Raw genomic sequence first — 18,707 nt, 5'->3', positions numbered from 1 at the left:
GCCTGGCTAGCGGCGAGAGCAGAGAGCAGGCGGGGGCTCTGGTATGTTTGGAATGCAGCTAAGGCAAACAAAAAGGCCCACACTCCTGTGTCTAATGAAATCAATGCTTCCAGCGTTTCCGGTGCGTAGGGTGAATCAGACGGGCCCTCGAGCAGAGGTGTAGCTACCTACCGACTGTGGGAGATTTCTCAGGCTGTTGGATGATCCATCCACTGAACTGTACCGAGACGTCTGGTTGTCTACCTACACAGTATACCCACCCGTGAGGGATGACACACAACTGTCTTTTGTATAAAAAAATAATAAAAATAATAAAAAAAAGTCGTCTGTAATTTTTGTTAAAACGGTGATGTTTCAGTCACTCTGACCTTTGTCGGACATCTGCCGACGTGTCCCGTGTCCGATGGCGGTCCGAGTGACTGAAATGTCACTGTCTTAACGAGAATAAAGATGACTTATTTAATGGAATGAATGAATGAATGAATGAATGAATGAATGAATGAATGAATGAATGAATGAATGAATGAATGAATGAATGAATGAATGAATGAATGCATGAAAACTTTATTTAAAAGATTGCAGAATGGGTACAATACAGTACGGCTCAATACACACAATTGTTAAGGGAATGCAGACCAGAGAAAGACTTTCGTCGTGTTTACATCAGGGTCCCCCATTTTCAATTCATAGTGACAGGGTTCCACTTCATCCCTTGTGGGTTCTACCACTGACCTATATGGATTCTACACATTATTTAAGAAGCACCTCTACTCCTGGTTGTTGTTTGAGCACAGACTTTTTCATCTAACCTATACAGTATACCTACTATATTTGCTTTAAAGAGGCCCATCGTGTGAATAGGACATTTAACGCAGAAACAGAGTATATAGTCTCCAGGCCATCACCAGAGTGTGAACAAGGTAGCAGGAGCCTGAGGAGACGCCCACTCACCCAGTCACGGAGGAGGATGATATGACCAGAGGATAGATGGATCATCATCCATTGCTCACATACAATGCAATACACACAAACACACACTCCCAGACAGATAGACACGCTCACACATGCACAGACACACACATAGTGACTCGTTGATTATAAATGAGTGACAAGCGTTGATCAGCTACCTAATCTGACTGATCATCTTGATTATTTGAATCTAATGAAAAGTATGGATTCAGTATAGTTCAGACAACCAATTTAGGTGTTTAAATGTCAAATTTCTAATTATGTTTTGACAATAGGGCCTATTCATTATTGAAGCCTATTTGCTGTACAGGTCACAGAAAGTAATTTGAGATATAGCCTGTTGTAAGTTGAATTATGTTTGTAAAAAACTGAAACTAACTTCCTACAGTTTAAAATGCTCATCAAATTGACATAGCATAATAACTGTGGTCCACTCATTTGAAAAAACAACAATAAACAAATGGCAATTAGTTACATTAATTCATGATTAACTTGAACATATATAGGCTATAGTTTATTATGCCATGGAAACCACTACTTTCGATTTAGTTCAGAATTATGCAATTAGTTTACTCTCTCTCACACACACACACACACACACACACACACACACACACACACACACACACACACATACACACGCACACACGCACACACGCACACAGAGAGAGGGGGGGGGGCGGGCATGCCCCGCCTATTCTGCTGCAACCGTGTGACCTCATCATCCAAATCATCGCACTTCTCTGAGTTTGAGACGCGCTCTTCAGCTCCCGCATCATTCCTGGCTTTTTTATCCGCCTACCTCTTCAAAACTGGAACGCAGTGACTCTCAAATGCGTTCTTACACAAGCTATTACACTCCAACGGAGAACTTTTAAGACAGTTGATCAACTCTTCCGCGTACTAGAGGCTGAAAGTCAAGAGAAACACTTGGACAACATCTGGACTCGGCTTTTGGTTATATAACTTTGTTGCACACTTGAAAGACTTCGCTTCATTCTAAATACTTTTGTCAAACTGTTGTTTTATTATTTTTAATAGACTGCTTTTTGCCCTGCGCAAGATTATATACCTATTGTTGTTTACACGTACAGTATAGTTGTATTTGAGTAACACATAGCTCTAGAATGGCCAGTCTGAATTCCCTGGATGCCGTGAAGAGGAAGATCCAGTGTTTGCAGCAGCAAGCCGACGATGCAGAAGACCGAGCTCAGGTTCTGCAGAGAGACCTGGACGGGGAACGGGAACACCGAGAGAAAGTGAGAACATTAACCTTTGAACTGTTTCTGTTCTTTCTTTCTTTGTTTCTCTCTTTGTTTCTTTCAGTGTCTCTCTCTCTCTCTCTCTCTCTCTCTCTCTCTCTCTCTCTCTCTCTCTCTCTCTCTCTCTCTCTCTCTCTGTAGGTAACTCACCAACCATCTGCCATTCTCTCTAATAATTGACCGCAACTTCTGTCACATTCTGACAGCTCTCAGAAGTTAATTCATTTAATTGATTAATTTGCCGGTAGAACTATAAGGTGCATGGTGTAGTGAGCCACAAAGCTACTTATGCAAGGCGTTGGTCTCTCCTCAAGAAGTCAGGATTCCTGAGGGTCCTAGTGCGTATAGTTCACTCGTCCTCCTTTGACTTCTTGGCAACTGTAGATCTACCAAAGGCTACCTTTTAAAATGAGAATATTTGTCACATGTGAGCAGGTATTGCCTGATTTTATATTTAGACTTAATTTCCTAGGACAAACTCGAATTAGGCAGTAGTAGACTCCGTTTACATTCAGGGCAGATAACCCACACTCCCACAGTAAATGGCATCAGCTAAAAACAACAGTAGCCCATTCCCTTTACTGCCATTGTGTTCCAATGTAGCCTACTGTTCAACCCTATCATCCATCTGGTGATTATCCTCCTCGTCCTATAGTCTCCCTTCACTTGGACCACATGAATACACTCTGGAGATTGGAGTAAATACTCAGTGACACTTAACAGTCTTGACTTGTCTTTTGTACTATGCTTTAGTTTATGGCATAAAGGGGCCATAATATTGGCACGAGCTTGCTGATGACAACTATCAAAGGGAGTGAGTGGAGCGTAAGTGCTTGGCAGGTATCTCTGGTGAAGATAGGAGAGAGGAAATGAGCCGAGTGAAGGAGGGAGAGAACCTGGCCATCACCAGCTTTGGAACACTTCATTCACTGCGATTGACCTACTACTCACCTAGAAGTGTGGAGAATTGTGTTTGGCTCAACCCCTACTGTAGGTCCATGATTCAGTAACCTGTGACCCATGTAGGTCTATTGGATGATGTCACACATTCAATAACACTAAATTGGTATTGGCTTTCACCATATTTCCATTGTAGGCCAAGCATCATTCTGGTCTTTGGGTAGCCTAAGGAGGAGAGTGCTAATGGGGATATGGGTTGACTTTGGGAATAAGCTCTGATAGAGCTTAGCAGTCCCGCCCAGTTGAGTGACGTGGTACCGCTGGTCCCACTTTTAAGAAAAAAAGATGTATGGGCTGAATTTTTTTTTCTTTTTTATTCAGGCAGAGATAACGTTCAAAGCATCCAATGTGGGGTTTATCACATTTTAGAGGGATTTATAATTGTATTATTATTTATTTAAAAAGATTATGTGACTTTTGTAATTATGCCCAACAAATAACCAACAAGTGAAATTAACACATCATCCGGGGTACTCGCAAGAAACTGTGCTGTATGAAAGTGAATTGCAGTGTAACTTTGGCTCAAAGTCATCTTTAAAGATGGATTTCTTTGACAACATGTTTAGTGTGACGTGGAATTGTTGACAGGCCTTCTGGGCATTGTCATAATCCAGGTCAAAGATGAGTTTAGAGTTAAGATTAATATAGTTTATCATTTCACACACTACCACAAGTCCCTACTGGTTGTCAACAACATACAAGTTGAGTTGGGAGCTCTCACTTCCATATGGTCATGAATAAGGCAGACACAACCTCAGGCTCACTGGCAACAGACAGTGATGACAGACCCCATTTGGACTGCAGGGTATGTGAGCTTTTATAGGGAACAAAGAGAGATGACATAAAGACATAATTATGCATTTACTACATACACCCACACACACACATGCACACAAACACACAGGCACACAAATGCACATGCACACAGATACATAAACGCACACATCAGGGTACATTTCTCATACTGCCATCGTTTTTAAAGTAATTTCAGTCCTTTAAAAGAACACGCCAATATTTTGGGAACGTAGCTTATCGTCTTCTCCAGAGAGAGACAAGAAGATAGATACCAGTTTCCTCTCTGTGCGTTCAGTAGAAAGCTATCTGGCTGCACGTTAGCCTAGCTTAGCACAATGAATGGAAGCAGACATGACCGGTTAGCCTTCGGGAGAGGTGTTAGTTGGACAATGCCTAATGCTAACCGGCCATGTCCGCTTCCATTCATTGTGCTAAGCTAAGCTAACATGCAGCCAGATAGCTTTCTACTGAACACACAGAGAGGAAACTGGTATCTATCTTCTTGTCTCTCTCTGGAGAAGACGGTAAGCTAATTTCCCAAAATGTTGGCGTGTTCCTTTAAAGCCAAAGAACACACACAGGTCTCATGCAGCTCAAGCTGTGAGTGTTCAGAGATGAATAGAGTTGGAGTGGCTTAGAGAGCACTTGTGTGGTTGGGCTGGCCACCTCAGGGTTGTACATGGGCCCATATGTTAATAATTGGGGCAACACAGGGTGATTTCTTAGCACAACAAACTCTTTCACTGGAACAAGAGGGGATCAAAACAGGATCCTTGCTGCGACTGTTAAGGTAATGAATCGCCTTTTGAATTATGTGGAGGCAACAGGAAGACATTTTGGCCACGTCCCCCAGAGGATTCAAAGTAATTACTTGATGTTATTCCTAGTGTGGTTTTGACGCCTCTTGAGACGTTACTTAACCACTCGATAATGCTTTAGGCTTTGTCAGATCGCGATCCCATCACACAACTACAAAAACACTCACTCACTTAGATAATGTTTAATTTATGGTTATCCCTTTAGGGTGTTCCACCAACAGTTTACACACAGCATTAAAGCCGTTGTTCGTGGTTATAAGAGTTCGGCAGGCCAACATTAACCCTTTCACTGCCACACTACCAAATTGTTAACCCTTTCACTGTGACAATACAGAAGGTTAACCTTTTCAATGCCACACGACAAAGGGGTTTACCCTTTCATAACCACACTACAGAAGGTTAACCCTTTCACTAGTGTGGTAGTAAAAGATTAACCTTCTGTAGTGTGGTAGTGAAAGGGTTAAGATAATCATCCGTATTATTTCCATGACCATGATAAGTCTCCATGAGAAACATGGAGGCCCAGACAGCCCCCCCCCCCCCCCCCCCCCACACACACCTCTTCCACAGGGAGTTTCCCCTGCCTCATGACCTCAACATCCATATGGCCTGAAAACACATACGCATTTATTCTGCCACCAATGCTAATCTTACCTCTTAACTAATACTGTGCAACGAGAAGGAAACATTGGAGTGGGAATCGAACCTCCGCTGCAAGGCATCTGTTGAGAAGCAGGGCTGCCCCTCCCAGGATGCCGCCTGCCGGCTCGGGTCCAGCACTTCCTGTGCTTCTACTCCAGCACTTCCTTTCCCTCTGCTCCAGCCCAGATCAACAGGAAGATAAGCAACATCAGAGTGTGTGTGTGTGTGTGTGTGTGTGTGTGTGTGTGTGTGTGTGTGTGTGTGTGTGTGTGTGTGTGTGTGTGTGTGTGTGTGTGTGTGTGTGTGTGTGTGTGTGTGTGTGTGTGTGTGTGTGTGTGTGTGTGTGTGTGTGTGTGTGTGTGTGTGTGTGTGTGTGTGTGTGTGTGTGTGTGTGTACACATGCTAAATGGAGCAATGTTGCTTTTAGGCTTGCTGGGACCACAACTCTTTAGCTCACACACAGAGATCCATACAGATCTCACATATCCTGGTTACCTATATCCGAGGGTCTCTGGTTGTCCATGTTTGCTGCCATCTTTAAGCGATGAAGCATGTAAATGGTGGCATCTTGGCTTCAAGTCCTTTCTTTGTTCCTATCCATCTGGAAACGCTGCTATAGTTCCAGCTTCATTCAATCTCTTGCTCACAACATGACAATTGTACCCTTTTAGACGAGCACTTCCAGAATTGTCTATGCCGCTTTGTTGGAGCAACTTGCAGGAAATAGTTTGTCATATAGATCGCTATTTTGGGCAACTATTGGGAGTCCAAGATGAACAAAAAGCCTGGATCTATTCACTGGTTTGTGTGGTCGGTGGGTCTGCAGCTTTCATGCTGAGCCTCAGACTGGATTCTATGGAAAGAATTGCTTCCTGGTTTCACTGTTTTCTTAGGCTGGACTCTCTCCCTGGGAATAGCTCAACTTTCCAAATATAACCACCACATGTTGATACATTTTGGCAAGTCGCTGGCATTCTGAGGAACACTCCCGTGTCAAAGCAGCGCTTGAGGGCTCCGTGTGGCTTAGGTATCGGAGTGTGCCAAGGTTGTGGGCTCTAAACCCACCTGGAAGCATAATGTACTCTAAATACAAGGTCAAGAAGTGTGAATGACTTTATCCAGATCAAAGCTAGATCATGTGATACATTGTAGCATGATAGCATGTCTGAGCCAGTCCAGTGGTTCACAGCACTTAGTGGAGCTGTTCAGACGGATATATTGACCTGGTAACTCTTTTACTACTGTAGCTAGTTAAACCACCTGCTCTGCTCTCTGCAGAGGTGGAGGGGCCATTGACCATATTCACACAGTGGCCATTTAGCTCATGTCATGCTCATGTTTGGATTCCTTTCCTGGGAACAGGGGGGAAAAAGGAATCCCAAACTGAGCATGGCATCAATAGCTTTAAGACTTGTGAGATGTGACATACTCCTTTGTAGGTTACATACAATCCAAAATGATTCTGAAATCCTTGTATTACTTTTATCAAAATCTTAAAGGTTTTTAAAACATGATACTTTCCAAATGGATTTGTAAAGGATATAGCTTTTTGGATTCATACAGGACATTTCTTTAATAGGAGCAGTAATTCACCTCTGGCCAATACCAAATTACTTTACTATTACTATAACTGTAGCTAGTTGGTTTGTAAACAGAATTTAAGATGACTTAGGTCTCGAGCCTTGGGCCGTTCAGCTGCACTTCACTCTCAAACTCTATTTGCATTGAGACGACCTGCAGATTGGTGCTTGTCTAGATTTAACAGCCTTCCTTTACATATCTTCTTATGACTTGTATGAGGCTGTCTTTGCATGTCAGCAGGCGCCTTTGCTAACAGATCATCGCACACACAGACACACACACACACAGACACATGCATTGCACACAGACACACACACACACACAGACACATGCATTGCACACAGACACACACACACACACACACACACACACATTCTCTCAATTCAGTTCAAATATGGTTTATTGGCAAGACCATCATGAATGTATTTGTATGTTTCCACGACCCCCGATAATCATTCTCGCGACCCCCCCCCTGAGGTTGCGAGAATTAAATACAATCTAAAATACAATGTAAAAGAAAAAAAATTTCTAAAAGAAACTGACACTATTAGCCATCCTTGCAGTGATATCATCATCATCATCATCATCTTCTTTGTTTTACGTCCCTATTTTCCCACTACAGTGAGGTTTGACGGTATTATGTAATTTACATTTACTGTCCGTTTGTGTAACAGTAAATGTCCCTCACACAATGTCACAATGTCTCTCTCTCTCTCTCTCTCTCTCTCTCTCTCTCTCTCTCTCTCTCTCTCTCTCTTCACACACACACACACACACAACACACACACACACACACACACACACACACACACACACACACACACACACACACACACACACACACACACACACACACACAGAGTATTGATGTGGCAGCATCTACAAAAGCTTCCACTGAGCGTAAAAAGCCTGATGCTCCTCATTAGCCCAGTGCCCTGGAATCAACCACTTACATCCCCGCCCTCTCACCTGTCCTCCATCTTCCCTCCAGCACTCCTTCTAAACACTATACATCTCGGAGTACAAAAGTGGCTGTTCTCACCTAGTCAGTGCATTTTAAAGAACCCTTTACATTGTAAGGAAGGACAGGATAAGCAGCACAATGTTAAAGAATTCTTTACATTGTTTGTATGGAAGGACAGGATAAGCAGCACAGCTTTCCAGATTCTCCTACAATCAGAAAATGTTGCCTTTGGCATACAAAGTTGCCAACTCATTCATAGCATGGACTAGGTTAGAGTCAGATAGTTCCTCACTCATGGCTAGGGATGGGTATCGTTAGGATTGTATCGATACTACTACTCTTAAATATCGATACTGCTTAACGGTTCGGTACTTTATCGATACTCTTATCGGTTCTTTTTGATTATTTTGCAAGAAAAAAGACAATTAATTAAGAACAGAATCGACATTGCTTTATTATTTATAACTTTATAAATAAATATTATGAATAAATATTATTTCTTCAGCAACAGTAACCCTGTGACACTCGTTCACCCTATCCTCTGTCATCCTTCCTCTAGCTGCTAGGGTGAAGGGACTTTGGGCTTGGCTGGGACCGGTGGTGGTAGAGGGAGGAGGGGTGGGCTGGGACAGGTGGCTGCAGCCTCAGCCTGACGATCTATAAAAAGTTGTCATCTTTCAAATATATTTGTAGCTAAACAATTAGCTAAGCAATTATATTTTATTTATTAGCCTATTCGTAATAATTCGTTATTAGCCTAGCTAACTCCGTATCTTGGCTTACCTGCAGTGGACGTGGATGGAGATGGAACACTGCGAGCAAAGCAGTCGAAAACGGCGCATTTCTGCAGACTAATTTTATGTTTTGACAACAGATGTTTTGACAAATTGCTTGTATTGACACTCTTACTTGCAAATGTTTTATTGCACTTGTGGCAATGTGCGTTGTCGGCATCGACTTCAGCGCGGAGTATGTGCATTTGTGTGAGTGTGAGCGACTCAAGCCGCGATTGTGTGTAACACAGTCCCGCTTCTCGTGCAGACAGAGAGAGAGGAGAGATAGCAGTACCGATAACGTCGGAGCTTATCAATACTCAGTTTCTTTCTAATTTAGTACCGGTTCCCGTTTAGAACCGGGTTTCGGGGGGCATCCCTAGTCATGGCATGGACTAGGTTAGAGTCAGATAGTTCCTCAGTCATGGCATGGACTAGGTTAGAGTCAGATAGTTCCTCAGTCATGGCATGGACTAGGTTAGAGTCAGATAGTTCCTCAGTCATGGCATGGACTAGGTTAGAGTCAGATAGTTCCTCAGTCATGGCATGGACTAGGTTAGAGTCAGATAGTTCCTGAGTCATGGCATGGACTAGGTTAGAGTCAGATAGTTCCTGAGTCATGGCATGGACTAGGTTAGAGTCAGATAGTTCCTCAGCCATGGCATGGACTAGGTTAGAGTCAGATAGTTCCTCAGTCATGGCATGGACTAGGTTAGAGTCAGATAGTTCCTCAGTCATGGCATGGACTAGGTTAGAGTCAGATAGTTCCTCAGTCATGGCATGGACTAGGTTAGAGTCAGATAGTTCCTCAGCCATGGCATGGACTAGGTTAGAGTCAGATAGTTCCTCAGTCATGGCATGGACTAGGTTAGAGTCAGATAGTTCCTCAGTCATGGCATGGACTAGGTTAGAGTCAGATAGTTCCTCAGTCATGGCATGGACTAGGTTAGAGTCAGATAGTTCCTCAGTCATGGCATGGACTAGGTTAGAGTCAGATAGTTCCTCAGTCATGGCATGGACTAGGTTAGAGTCAGATAGTTCCTCAGTCATGGCATGGACTAGGTTAGAGTCAGATAGTTCCTCAGTCATGGCATGGACTAGGTTAGTGCCTTATTCTTCTAGATTATTCATTTACTGATACGTTATTACTAAGAATGCACTGAGAGAAAAAACTACTTGATTTTCATTTTTAGCACACATACTGTAGTCTTTTTCTCTCTAATGAATAAAGATGGATTATATCATAATACTTCTTGTCCAATGAGCCCAAACTAATGGTCTGAGTCTACACTGTTTAGGAAAGTAATAGGCTGCAATTCTGTTTTAGAATTGGTATCGGCAGTGAAAAAGTGCTATTGGTACATCCCTGTTTATTATAAATACATTGTTGAAGATACAATGGGCCTATAATTGTCAGACTTGTTCATTTTCTCTAGATTCAGATTGTCATGATCTATTGTCCTCTGCTCATTACTGGATCCATGTGTATTTGTGTGTGAATAGGAAACAATAGGCCAGCTCCTTGTAACATAGTATCATGCTTATTCCTGATTACCACCAGTCTCCGCAGATGGTTTCATTTAGGTTTTTCTTTTTGCGTTTGTGCTTGTGTCGTGTATATGTGTGTGTGCTTGCGTGTGTGTGTGTGTGTGTGCATGCTCGTGCCGTGTCGTGTGTCTATGTGTATCTCTGCCTGTGTGATTGCTTGCTAACATCTTCCTGATACTCCACCACAAACATTCTCTGGAGTATGTCTTACCATATAAGGCTTGCAGCCGGAGAATGCAACACGAGTGACTACAGAAAGGGGCCTGGCTGGAGGGAGAGAGAGAGAGAGACTGGAAAGAATGAAAGAATAAAGTGAGGGAATGAGATGATGTTTAAGTGGCCTGATTTCCTGTCAGTTTTCTGTCTCCTTTTTCAAAAGGTTGTCATTGTATTTAGTTTAAAAGACGGTCACTCTGTTTAATTCAAAACGGCCATACCATATAACAGAGTGGCACTGTTTTTTGTTTAGCAGTTCTAAACCTCTGAATGCCGTTTTGAGTTAGTCTAGTAGTAGTCCATGGTTGACGTGGCTGAACCAGTTGAATGGTTTCCCCACATACGTCCCCCTGAGACCTCAGCCTACTACTGCTCAGCACCGCCACAATGCGTTGGACAGGAAAAGGCCTGTCCTTCCTTGGCTTCCTTGGCTGACTGAATTGGAGGCATGACGTGACATAGGGACGAGCATGTTTCTAAACACAGGATCGGTTCATGTCTCCTACGGGATTCCCCCTCGAGACCCACTGATAGACGGCCACTAAGTCACATCCAGTGGATTTGTTTGCGGGTAGACCGGTTTCCGCGCGTATGTCTTGACAACAGACAACTGGGCATAAAACGATCAGGTTGCTAGCTGGCAGTTTGTGAGTGAGCGTTTGAGTATGTGAGCATGCACGTGTGTGTTGTGTTTTTTGTGTGTTCCCCATTGTGTGCATGGAGGTGTTTCACAGCGTCCTGTGTAGCTGGCTTGCAACTCATGAATAGAATGTTTGTTTGTGTGCATGCATGTGTGTGTGGAGGGCATTCTCCAGAGCCCATTGCTTTACTCAGGAAATAACACTATCTGTTGTTTCAGGCTCTCTCCTCCTATTCAGTCCTGTTCACCGTCTCCACTGGCCCTTGGTGTAATGTTGAAAGATATACATTCTTCTAAAACCTAAGTGATGAGATACCATTGTGTTTGAGTGATTTATGATTTTTCATTTGATCATTAGAGTTTTTTTATGGCCTTTCTCTCAATATTCCTGGAACTTGGTGGTTTGAGATTCATCATCTTTCATTCAACGGATATTTCCTGTCTCGTGTCAACCGGTCTCCCTGGCATCACTGGGTCCAGAGGGGCAGGACCAGAGAGAAACAGAAGGAGGGGTGTGTGTGTGTGTGTGTGTGACGTGTGTGTGTGTGTGTGTGTGTGTGTGTGTGTGTGTGTGTGTGTGTGTGTGTGTGTGTGTGTGTGTGTGTGTGTGTGTGTGTGTGTGTAACTGTGTGTGTAACTGTGTGTAACTGTGTGTAACTGTGCATGCATCTGAAAACTTCAAACTTGAAGCCTGAGGGATTCATGAGAGAGAGAGAGAGAGAGAGAGAGAGAGAGAGAGAGAGAGAGAGAGAGAGAGACGCAGACAGTCTCAGATCCAGTAAAAGAGTGTAAGATGGAGAGAAAGAAAGAGATAAATAAATAAAGACTAGGAGGAGCAATTGCCAGTGTGCTGGACGCCATGTTTGCCCTCTATGAAATGTCCAGTCTGTGACTAAATGGAATGGCACTCTGCACAGACACGAATTAGCCTTTCCCCCCTGTGCTCCTCTGTTAACTCTGTCCTTCTTAAACGTGCCTTCTCCTACGCCCACTCTCCCCCCCCTGTGCTCTCTTAGCTCTGTTCCAAAACAATGTGGAATGCCCTACCCACAGCCGTAAAATAATGTGAATCCCTACCCTCCTTCAAAACCGCTCTCAAAGAGCACCTATGGGTGGCTGCAATTAGAAACTGGCCCTGGTAAATGTCCAAACCCCCACACCCACCCAACCCCCTCCAATGTACAGTTTCTTCCCCTTCGGATGTATATATTTTTCTTATGATCTTTTAAATATTTTTTTATACACAGTCTGCATCCTCGTAGCAGTTGTTTGTATTGAGCCGTACTGTATTGTACCCATTCTGCAATCTGTTTATAAGGTTTTCAATCAATCAATCAAGCCTGCCTTCTCCTACGCCCACTCTCCCCCCTGTGCTCTGTTAGCTCTGTCCTTCTTAAACATGCCTTCTCCTACACAGTACATTTCGCAGAGTAAATTTTACTCAAACTCTGTTTGAGTAAAATGTACTCAGTTTGAGTAAAATTTACTCTTTGGAATTTACTGCGTACGCCCACTCTCCCCCCTGTGCTCTGTTAGCTCTGTCCTTCTTAAACATGCCTTCTCCTTCGCCCACCTTCCCCCGTTGCTTCATCTCGTTCTCAGAGACATTCCTCTCTGTCTGAACGAGCGGTGGACTCGGGTGACTCCCACGGCTGGTAAACGGACTAAACTGACACATTGACTGATCTCATTGGCTGATTTATAGACCGAATGACTAGAATGACTCACCGACTCGTACAAGGCTTACCAGGCCGGCCCGGAGTTGCTTTAAATAATGAAACTGCAACCTGTTATTATGAGAGGAGTAATGTCTGCTTTTCTAAGCAATCCCAAGGTTCTATTTCACTACAGGCGGGGGAATGAAATTCTGCTCTTGGGTTAAAGCCAAGGGATTTTAAATGTTAATGTCACACAAAATTGCATCAATGTAGCAGTCGACGCCGTACGAGTTGAATAAAGGAATAACTAGGCTACTCCCTTCTTTATTTCTTATGACACTTAATGTTAGACATGAGCCTTGTGTCCGTCAGGTTGAGTCAAAGGGTTGAGTCAGAGAGAGGTCAGGGTTGAGCTCTCTGTTTGAAGCTGACTCCCTGGGAGGTGGTTGTCAGGTACACTCCTCCCCAGCCAACAGAGAGGAAATGCCTGTTTGCTCCTCCATTTGCTTTCTTTTTCTTCCTTTGCTCTCCATTGTTTACCGAGGGCATAAGAGATGAAGGCCATTTTTCTTCCCGCGCTTGGTCCCAGTACAGCGTACATTCAGTGACCGGAAATTACCAGAGTTTCTTTTTTTTCCTGTTAACTTTCCATTAATCTCCAAAGTTCTAATATCTACTGATATTAAAATGGGTTACATTTCCAGCCACACTCAGCAGTGTTTCCTGAGGCCAAAAAAAAAGATCTTCTTCTAAGGGTTTCCATCTGTCTCCAATTCACTTACTATTCATCAACCCCTCTCAGATATTGATTTATGAAACATGAGTCGTCCCCAGAGAGCTCCCAACAACAGATTGCTGTGTATCAGTTTCTCATGCTGCAGTCTTTTCTTTAAGTGGAAAATAGTGTCCCTATTGATTCACTTTTCATTTCAGCTCTGTTTTGCTCCAACCACTCCAATTGAATTCGCCATTACAGTTCCAGAATAACTGGGCATCGTATTATGGGCAATGGCATCATATTATGGGCATCGTATTATGGGCATCATACAGCACTAAGGAAAGAAGGCAAACTAAATTTGGAATACTCTAGTTATGATGAATCGATGAAACAGTGGCATTTAGCAAGCGTGATGAGTGATCAGTGATCGTCGATGAGACAGGGTGTTCTGCGCAGATGCAGAGCGTTTTAAAAGAAGCGGACATGGTTACTCAATCACCCTTTGCCAGTTCTCCTGCACTTGATAAAATAAGGGCTAATGACATCAATCTCCATATCATGTCATTGAGGACTGGAACGGAACACTACAGTCCCCAGTGTGACATCAGAGAGCAGCGAGACCACTGACTAACCTCTAAGCCATCTCTCTCATTCCCTTTTCTCTTTCTCCTTCCCCTACTCCTACTCTCCCACCATCCTCACCCCCGGTCTTCCCATTGCAGGGGGGGTATAGCGTCGGGTGTAGTTTTGAATTATTTCGATTCCAGTGCCAAATTTGATCATTAAAAAATGCCGATTCCTAAAGGGTGCCAAAACCAAGACTATTCTTCTTCTGTTTTTCTATATCATGCAAACATTGAATCCAATTTAACTTGGCAATGTAATTTCCTCTACTGTCAGAGTTGTTACATTTATAGCTCTCACTCTATTCCCTTGAAGAACCATCTCAGGAACACATAGGCTGCACCATACTGCTTACAATATAAGTGCATGTTAACCCTTTCATTATTGTAGGCATCATGGAAACTGACAGCAAAAAAAGAGCTCTGCTTGCCATTCGATTCGCAGGATGTATTCAGTCTTTTACACCGGCTGTCCCGGCCCTAGATCTCGGTGCTCATGTCGGTGGCACACCTGATCCGGTCTGGGTTAGCATCGGCCGCGTTGGAACCGGTGACACGAGGCGCTCATTTCTCGATACGTACTGGTGAATAAAGTTTTGATGAATCTCTCTCCCCCCCCCCCCCCCCCAGGCAGAAGGTGATGTAGCAGCTCTGAACCGTAGGATCCAGCTGGTAGAAGAGGAGTTGGACCGGGCCCAGGAGAGGCTGGCCACCGCGCTGCAGAAACTAGAGGAGGCGGAGAAGGCGGCAGATGAGAGTGAGAGGTCAGTCTGCCTCTTTAAGATGAATCCCAAACAATACGGGGGACATCGGGGGGGACATCATGAGAATATTTCTGTTCTGGAATGTTCAAAAGCATATCTGTTGTCTATGTGGGTTTGGCTGCGTAATGGAATGGTGGAATGATGTGTGTGTGTGTGTGTGTGCGTGTGTGTGCATGCGTGCATGAGCATGTGCTTCGCCTATGTAGTCTAACATCTCCCAATGTTTCCGTGTCTTCTGTGTGTACAGAGGCATGAAGGTGATTGAGAACCGGGCGTGTAAGGATGAGGAGAAGATGGAGATCCAGGAGATGCAGCTGAAGGAGGCCAAACACATCGCAGAGGAGGCCGACCGCAAATATGAGGAGGTGAGACTATCACAGCGGTCGCTAGTTAATCAAATCAAATCAAATTTATTTATAAGGCCCGACAACACATGTTAATGTCCCCATGGGCCGGACACGTCTTCTTTAAACAAGTCAAGAAGAAACATCACAATGAATCAAGAAGAAAACAAAAACACCATGAAGTCCAATTTATTTTTAATAAATTAATGTTAATTAGAATTTGCCTGTCGACTAAAGACGCACTTCTTCAACCATTATCTGAATTAAAAAGAAAAAAAAACGAACCCTAACTAACCGTACTGTCATGCACTTGTCCTAATAAACTAACCTACACTGTAGCACTCAACACTTTGATGAACATTGTTACTCAGCTGATAGAGTTGTATCCTTCCTGATGACTTGTCATGCAGAACTTGTAAGTCGCTTTGGATAAAAGCGTCAGCTAAATGACTAAATGTAAATGTAAATGTAGATGCTAATCTAATGAATAGTTAGAGAGGCATGGCCCAGCCTGAGGTGATACAGGCAGAGACAGTCTGATATATGACTATATAATATATGACTACACGAACCAAACAAGATAAACATATTTGGAGAAAATAATTATATGTCACGTAATGTACTGCTTTTAAGATGTTTAAAAAATAATAGCGATCTCTGCCAAAGAGGCTGGGAATCGCACAGTAGTAATCTGAGACATGGTAATCAGAGACTGGTGCATGTGTATAAGCTGTACTTAATGTAATTTGTTCTTTGTAACCAAATTAACCATGTTGTACATAATTCACCAGTGACTTTGAAATATGAAAGGTATAATATATTTATAACAGATTGTTAGATACAGATGACTCGAGATTAAAAAAGATGTATCGCCTCAATGGTTGCTATTAGTGTTCATCTCGGCAGGTGTTGCCAATATGGTGACAGAATGAACGGACCTCTCTTTAGACAGAGTTGGATATACGCTTCAGTGTAATTAACGTGTATGAATATATACAATAAAACGATCTCCCTCTGTCCCAGGTGGCCCGTAAACTGGTGATTCTTGAAGGAGAGCTCGAGAGAGCTGAGGAGAGGGCCGAGGTCTCAGAACTGTTAGTACAACTCTCTCTCTCACACACAGACACACACTCTCTTAGACACACACTCTCCCTCTCCCTCTCTCTCTCTCTCTCTCTCTCTCTCTCTCTCTCTCTCTCTCTCTCTCTCTCTCTCTCTCTCTCTCTCTCTCACACACGCACGCGCATGCATGAGCACACACTCGCATCTCTTCATTCCCAAGTGAAAGCTAAGTATTTGTCCATGTTTCTGTCTGTAGTAAATGCAGTGAGATGGAGGAGGAGCTGAAAAATGTGACTAACAACCTCAAGTCCCTAGAAGCCTCGTCTGAGAAGGTGAGTGTGAGCTGTTACATGTGAATGGAATGCATGGCTGGGTTCAACTACTGGTCCCCTGGCCTGTATCCTATGGCTTGACCAGGAAAAGATCTTTGTGACCCTAAGGGCAACATTTTGGACGTAGTTCTTAGGAAAGCTTCCGTCGTCATCACTCATCACTAGAGAGTCCTGTCAAGCCGCCTCCTCAACAAGTCTTCACAGCTGAGTACTTGCAAACAACCATTTACTATCCACGGAAACTTTGCAGATGAAAGTCTGAACATGCAACCTCTTACTCATCTATTCTACATAATCACGGTTGCCAGCCACTTACTGCGATCTTTAAACACACGTAAAATACCTTCTCTATCACCTGACAAATTGATCTCTTACAGATGTATCTGAGTCAGTCAGAGGGGTTGATGGCCACATGAACTGTACTAATTGATGTGAAGCAGCAACCAGTAGAGACACGTCTTGAGCTCCACATTCCTCCCCAGGCAGAGGCAGGCCAGCTGCAACACATGCTCCTTTTCAGCACCACGTGTATCTGGCCTTTTTTGACTTGGTATCACAGTGTCAGGCTTGCCATGGTTGGTATCACAGAGTCAGGCTTGCCATGGTTGGTATCACAGAGTCAGGCTTGCCATGGTTGGTATCACAGTGTCAGGCTTGCCATGGTTGGTATCACAGAGTCAGGCTTGCCATGGTTGGTATCACAGTGTCAGGCTTGCCATGGTTGGTATCACAGTGTCAGGCTTGCCATGGTTGGTATCACAGAGTCAGGCTTGCCATGGTTGGTATCACAGAGTCAGGCTTGCCATGGTTGGTATCACAGTGTCAGACTTGCCATGGTTGGTATCACAGTGTCAGGCTTGCCATGGTTGGTATCACAGAGTCAGGCTTGCCATGGTTGGTATCACAGAGTCAGGCTTGCCATGGTTGGTATAACAGTGTCAGGCTTGCCATGGTTGGTATAACAGTGTCAGGCTTGCCATGGTTGGTATCACAGAGTCAGGCTTGCCATGGTTGGTATAACAGTGTCAGGCTTGCCATGGTTGGTATAACAATGTCAGGCTTGCCATGGTTGGTATCACAGAGTCAGGCTTGCCATGGTTGGTATCACAGTGTCAGGCTTGCCATGGTTGGTATCACAGAGTCAGGCTTGCCATGGTTGGTATCACAGAGTCAGGCTTGCCATGGTTGGTATCACAGAGTCAGGCTTGCCATGGTTGGTATCACAGAGTCAGGCTTGCCATGGTTGGTATCACAGAGTCAGGCTTGCCATGGTTGGTATCACAGAGTCAGGCTTGCCATGGTTAGTATCACAGTGTCAGGCTTGCCATGGTTGGTATCACAGTGTCAGGCTTGCCATGGTTGGTATCACAGAGTCAGGCTTGCCATGGTTGGTATCACAGTGTCAGGCTTGCCATGGTTGGTATCACAGAGTCAGGCTTGCCATGGTTGGTATCACAGTGTCAGGCTTGCCATGGTTGGTATCACAGTGTCAGGCTTGCCATGGTTGGTATCACAGTGTCAGGCTTGCCATGGTTGGTATCACAGAGTCAGGCTTGCCATGGTTGGTATCACAGAGTCAGGCTTGCCATGGTTGATATCACAGAGTCAGGCTTGCCATGGTTGGTATAACAGTGTCAGGCTTGCCATGGTTGGTATCACAGAGTCAGGCTTGCCATGGTTGGTATAACAGTACAGTGTGTTCCCAGTGACCATGGCAACACCTTCCCTGCAGAGGGACTGGTATATGGGCATGTGTGTGTATGTATGTGTGTGTGTGTATTGTACAAATGTGTGCTTCCTGCTTCCTTGCGTGTTTCTCTGTAACAGCATCTGTGACTGTGTGTTCCAACAGTACTCAGAAAAAGAGGACAAGTATGAGGAAGAGATCAAGGTTCTCAGTGACAAGCTGAAGGAGGTGAGATGATTCTGCTGCTTCTTCTGACCACTGACACACATGGAAAGGGTTTCCAAGCCTTAGAATCAGCTGGTTGTTTCTGTTCACCTCCCGAATGTTCACTTCACTCAATAATTGTAAATG

At 44.0% G+C, this 18,707-nt stretch overlaps 1 protein-coding gene across 2 annotated transcripts in view; it reads left to right on the top strand.

Moving 5' to 3' along the window:
- Positions 1 to 18,707, top strand: part of tpm4a (tropomyosin 4a) — a 32,330-nt gene that overhangs the window by 7,991 nt on the left and 5,632 nt on the right. The window contains exons 1-6 of one of the 2 annotated variants that reach the window (XM_084309196.1): positions 1,718 to 2,228; positions 14,798 to 14,931; positions 15,179 to 15,296; positions 16,299 to 16,369; positions 16,594 to 16,669; positions 18,522 to 18,584. In XM_084309196.1, coding sequence (XP_084165322.1) covers positions 2,097 to 2,228; positions 14,798 to 14,931; positions 15,179 to 15,296; positions 16,299 to 16,369; positions 16,594 to 16,669; positions 18,522 to 18,584 — 594 coding nt within the window. In that variant the 5' untranslated portion in view covers positions 1,718 to 2,096. Of the gene's footprint in view, positions 1 to 1,717; positions 2,229 to 14,797; positions 14,932 to 15,178; positions 15,297 to 16,298; positions 16,370 to 16,593; positions 16,670 to 18,521; positions 18,585 to 18,707 lie in introns of those variants that run through there. The other variant, XM_084309197.1, reaches the window with a different exon arrangement.

This window comes from Notolepis coatsorum (genome assembly GCF_963971535.1).
Source record: "Notolepis coatsorum genome assembly, chromosome: 2".
In the NCBI taxonomy this organism is placed as follows: Eukaryota; Metazoa; Chordata; class Actinopteri; order Aulopiformes; family Paralepididae; genus Notolepis; species Notolepis coatsorum.
Note: the sequence above shows the minus strand (reverse complement) of the source record. Positions and strands in the feature narration are given on the sequence as shown.